We start from the raw sequence: 5,458 nt of genomic DNA, 5'->3' as shown, positions 1-5,458 counted from the left end.
CCTGAATAGCTTTTTTTTTTTTTTTTTTAAACAATTCTCCCTTTAAACCAGAAGTAGTACAGCTGTGCAAGGAAGATGTGGGGAGAGGTCAGCTTAGCTTTCAGACCAGCAGCACCAACTTACTCCCTTGAGCATGTCTCTGGGTCTGCCTGAGACAGAACCTTACTGTTCAAACCAAAGTCCTATCTACAGGCCTCACTGCAGCAGTAGGTATGGCTTATAGTTCTGTATACAATCCATCCATCCATCCATCCATCCATCCACCCACCCATCCATTCACTATCATATATGCAATTCTTATTCATTCACTAAGTACCTACTCAGTGCAGGCACAGCATAGAGCTGAGTCAGACACAGTTCTGGACCTGAAAGAGCCATGGGGTTGGGTATACAGATGAATAAGCACAGAAAAAGGAGAATGGCCTTAGTACAGAGGAGAGAAGGCTTCAAGGAGTACCACTGGTCTGGGTAATAGATTTCAACACAGATGAGGCCCAGTCTGACAGGCAAAGGGAGTTACATAAGCAAAGGCTACTAAGAGAATAGTCAATGTTACGTGAAATGATGAGTTAGGGAAGCAGACTGAAGCAAGTGAGAGAGTGCATAGAATTCTGCCAAGATAGCTGGAAAGGCAGTCAAGACCCCAAAATGACTGGCTAAGAAGTCACACATGTGTAGCCAGATATGGTGGCTCAAGCCTCTAATCCTAGCTATTCAGGAGGCTGAGATCTGAAATCACAGTTCAAAGTCAGCCCTCGTACTAAAGTCCATGAGATTCTTATGTCCAATTAACCACTAGAAAAGAGGAAGTGGCACTGTGGCTTCAGGGGTAGGGCACTAGCCTTCAGCTGAAGAGCTCAAGAGACAGCGCCCAGGCCCAGACCAGAGTTCAAGCCCCAGGACCCACGACCCGTCCCCCACCAAAGTCCAGCATAGACCCTGAAGGTGATGGGAGAACTATGAAGGTATTTGGCATGGGAGGGAATGATTGGTACACTTAGGTAGCTACATGGTAGGTTGGATTGCATGGGGGGAGGTAGAGACAAGGCAAAGAGACTACTTAGTAAGCACGGCATCAGTCTCTGTAGTCCTTGACTGAGCTGGGAAGAGCACCATATAGAAATTAACACCAGACAAAGAAATGCATCACTCAGAGTACGTGTAAAAGCACTTTCTCTCTTAATGTTTCCTTGCCTTTTCTCACCACATAGCTATTCAGCAGCAATCACAACAGTTAACATTTATTGAGCACTTATTATAGACCAGGCACTCAGCATTTTACATGTGCTTTTATCTGTTCCCACAACAATTCTATGAGGTAGGGACAATTAGCATAGATGAGGGAACTGACACACAGAGGTTAGATTACTTGAGCTCAGTCATATAGCTGAAGTCAGCATTTGAACCCGAGGCAGCTGGCTGAAGAGCCCCCCCCCCCCTTAATGTCTGATGTCCCTGTCCCTGTCCCTGGGTACCTCAGCCTCCCAGCAGATCCCTGGGAGAAAAGCAGGGTCCAGGGCTCTAAAGCATGGTAAAAATCCAAAGGTTGAGATGACCAGGCAGGCTGGAAGTGTGGAGTCTCCTGGATAGAGGGGGAAAATGCTCCCTGAGCTAGAGGAAGACAATCAAGTTCCAGGTCCCTTTCCTGGCCTTTTTGCTGGGGCATGGTACTTTCTGCATGTGGGATGGCAGTTGCCAACCCAGCCCTCCCATTCCATCAGCACACTTGCTACTTCCCCAACAAGAACAGCCCAGATTTCAGGTCCTGGAGGGGAGGCTTTATTGACAATGGGAAGCAGAATTCTGGGCAAGGACATAAATACAATATTGCTCTGGAAGTCCAAAACCCAGGGTTTCTTCACTTCAGGGACATCCCTCAATCCTACCACCCTGAACTTTCCAATACCTTTTCCAACAGCCCAAAGATACCCCACCTCTACCCACATCACTCTCTGGACACTGAGTAGCAGCTACTGGGGGGAGCCTGGGGCGGACTTTGACGTGAGGCCTATTGTATATGGCCGCACAAGACCATTCTCAGTCTCTCTGTTGGTTATACCACTTTGTCCAGTGCATCCCCGCCTCCCAGGATGGAGACAGTGTAGGAAGGAGCAGTTGCCCTGGCCTGGGCACCCCTTCTGCAGAAGGTTGGTGGTGGCAGTGAAGGGCTGAGGCCCTGGTCTGTCTTCTAGTCCCTAGACCTGAGCAGGGACAACAAAGCCTCCACATGGCCCTGCTTGCTTCCTACTCCTCTGTGGACAGAACCTGTGCTGTGGCAGGAGCTCTGCTAACCTGCCCTGTCCCTCCACACCTGCAGTGCTACAGTAGCTGGAAGGTGCTCTCTCCCACCCTGCTCGTCCTGGCTGGCCAGGCTCACCCCTCTCAGCCCATCACTACTTCATTCTTGGAATCACAGAAACGGGCTAGCCCACTAAACCTAGGTATTTTTCTTCCCAGCCACCCACTTACTTGCAGCAGGCTGGCCATGGAGGTGAGGACAGGTGTGGGGAGTTGGCTACAGGGCCCGGCACCTCCTACGGGCCTCCTCAGCCTTGGGCAGGGAGAGAGGAGTAAGCTAGTCCCGAGCTGGGACTGGGAGGAGCAGGGACAAAAATAACCCAGTGCAGGCTGCTGAGGCCAGAAATAGGGTAGTGACAAGTGCCTTGTCACACCCTGGGCACGCAGCAGCGGTAGAGGCTGCCTTGAGGAGGATCCAACATCACGGCAGGCCTTGACGCGGCCGAGGGACCCATTATGGGCTCTACATACCATAACACAACTGCTTCTGCGCACACCACCGTGTGTGTGCTGGGCCCGGGGGGAGGCCCACGACTCGTGTCTCAGCATAGGGAATCTGGAGAGATGCTAAACTTGGGCTTGGTCTTGGCCACAGCCACGCTGCGCTTGCGCAGGGGTCCGCGGGTGGAGGCGAGAGTCAGGGCATCCAGCAGGCTGCGGTCTTCGTCCAGCTGGCGGGCCGTACAGAGAGGCGTGGGCACTTTGACAGTGTTGCCAAACTTGGAGTAGTCCACGGAATAGCGGCCGTCCTCCTCGGCCACGATGGGGACAAAGCGCTGACCCCACAGGATCTCATCGGCCAAGTAGGAGGTGCGGGCCTGGGTGGTGATGCCTGTGGTTTCCACCACGCCTTCCAGGATGACAATGATCTCCAGGTCCTGGTGGTGGTGCAGGTCACTGGGTGCCAGGTCGTAGAGCGGGCTGTTGGCGTCGATGACGTGGTAGATGATGAGCGGGGCCACCAGGAAGATGCTGTTGCCACCCACGCCGTTCTCCATGGGAATGTCCACCTGGTGAAGGGGCACCACCTCGCCCTCGGGGCTCGTGGTCTTGCGGACCACCTGCATGTGGATGGTGGCACTGATGATCATGCTCTTCCGGAGGTCGCCCACCCGCAGCATGAAGCACAGGCGGCCGTGGCGCAGCGTGATCACCGCGTGCTTGCTGAAGATGAGGGTCTCGGCGCGGCGGTGCGCCTGCGCCGTCTTCATGAAGATGCAGCCCAGCATGATGGCGTTCACCATGAGCCCGACGATGTTCTGCACGATGAGGATCAGGATGGCCACCGGGCACTCCTCCGTCACCATGCGTCCACCGAAACCAATGGTCACCTGGACCTCGATGGAGAAGAGGAACGCCGAGGAGAAGGAGTGGATGCTGGTGACGCACGGCGCCGCGGCGCCTTCGCCGGGGGCCAGGTCACCGTGGGCGAAGGCGATGAGCCACCAGACCATGGCGAACAGGAGCCAGCTGCACAGGAAGGACATGGTGAAGATGAGCAGCGTGTGCGGCCACTTGAGGTCCACCAGCGTGGTGAACACGTCCTGCAGGAAGCGGCCCTGCTCCCGGATATTCTTGTGGGCCACGTTGCAGTTGCCTTTCTTGGACACGAAGCGGGCCCTCCGCTCCCGGGCCCGATACCTGGGCTCCGCGGGGTCCTCCGCCAGTCTGGTCAGCACATACTCCTCGGGGATGATGCCCTTGCGGGACAGCATGGCTCCGGTGACCCCAGGGAGGGGCTTCCCCCATGTGGCGGGGCGCGCTGCCCTGGCCTGGCTTCGCGCGGCGCTCTGGGGGCCTCACCCTCCGCCCCCCACCAGCCCCGCGGGACCGGCTCACTCGGCAGCCACTGTACCCCTGGCTCCTGCTCCACTCTGCCCCAACCTCACACCTCAACCCACCTGCCCATGGCCTCGCGAGCCCCCTGCTGTCCACCCGGCCCTGGGTCCCCGCCAAGCTATCCTCCACCGGCTCAGCCTGTCTTCCCAATCCACTCAGAACTTAACACCTCCGGATCTCGCCAACTACCCGGACCTCACACAGCCCCCGCGCTCCGCCCGCCTCGCCCACCGGGGGCCCCATCCCCGCGGAGCTCGGCGACCCGGTCACGCCCGGCCTCGGCTCCGGTGTGCCGGCCCCTCCCCTCCCCACCTCTCTCCCCCAGCGCCCCGGCCACTGCCCGGAGCCTCCTCCTCCAGCTCTCGTCCTCTCGGTCTCCTTGGGATCCCGCGTCCTCCAGAGTCACCACCCCCCCAGCCCGCTCCACTCCGCACCCCCTCGCCCCCCGCCGACCTGCCCCAGCTCGCCCCAGTCGTGCTCCCCGGCTGCCCCGCCGCACGCCCGCCGGCGCCGCGGCCCCCGCCCGCCGCTCGCCTCCGCCCCGCCCGCTGCTCGTCAACGCCGCCGCCGCCGCCGCACCTGCTCCTGCTCCTCAAACCGCAGCCGCCGCCAGCCCGCCCCGCCCGCCGCCCCGGCGCTCGCCGCCAGCTGATTTCTCCGTCCGTCTGTCGTCGGTCGGTCGGTCGGTCCGCAGTTACCGACCGGTGCAAGGTGGGGGCCGGAGGCACGGGTGGGGGAGGCGCCCGAGGAGCGGAGCGGGGACCCCGCGCCGCCAGGGGGAGCCCGACCTGCTCCGGAGAGGACAGGGGGCGGGTCCGGGCGCAAGCCCCGCCCCCGCCCTGCTCTACCCCCCCACCCCCTCCCACCCACCCCTACCTACTCCCCCCTCCTCCCGCACTCCCCTCCCTGCGCTCCCCCTCCCGCTCTCGCCCTTCCGGATTTCCCCGCCTCCCCTCCCGCTCTCCCCCTCCCCGCCCTCCCTCCTTCCCTCCCCCCCAACTCGCCCGGCTCACCCCCCCTCCCTTGTCCCCGCCTCCGCCTCCAGACCCGGTTCCTACTACTCCTACCTTGAAACGAGGGAGTCGTGACCTTTCTGCTGTTCTGGGACCGGAGTCACCCACGTCCTGGCGGCTCCCGTCCTCACTTTCCCTCTCCGCGGCCGGGTCACAACTGCCTCCACTGCAGCCCTGGGTTCCCAGGCGAAGGAGACACGGTGGCATCAACCCCGGGGCTGGGGGAGCTTAGGGGACCCCGGGACTTCTCAACTGGCAGCATCGGCTCCTTGGGGAACACTAAGCTTTGCTTAGTCTTAGATCCTTTG

The 5,458-nt window shown here is 59.7% G+C and overlaps 1 protein-coding gene across 1 annotated transcript; it reads right to left on the bottom strand.

Moving 5' to 3' along the window:
- Positions 1-1,225: 1,225 nt before the first annotated feature.
- Kcnj11 (potassium inwardly rectifying channel subfamily J member 11) lies at positions 1,226-4,428 on the bottom strand. Its single transcript, XM_090348058.1, has one exon. It carries the CDS (start codon positions 4,011-4,013, stop codon positions 2,841-2,843), a length of 1,173 nt encoding a protein of 390 aa, XP_090204184.1. The 5' UTR covers positions 4,014-4,428; the 3' UTR covers positions 1,226-2,840.
- Between the last annotated feature and the right edge of the window lie 1,030 nt (positions 4,429-5,458).

The sequence above is a fragment of the Megascapheus bottae genome, chromosome 16, assembly GCF_031878675.1.
Source record: "Megascapheus bottae isolate mThoBot1 chromosome 16, mThoBot2.hap1, whole genome shotgun sequence".
NCBI lineage: Eukaryota > Metazoa > Chordata > Mammalia > Rodentia > Geomyidae > Megascapheus > Megascapheus bottae.
Note: the sequence above shows the minus strand (reverse complement) of the source record. Positions and strands in the feature narration are given on the sequence as shown.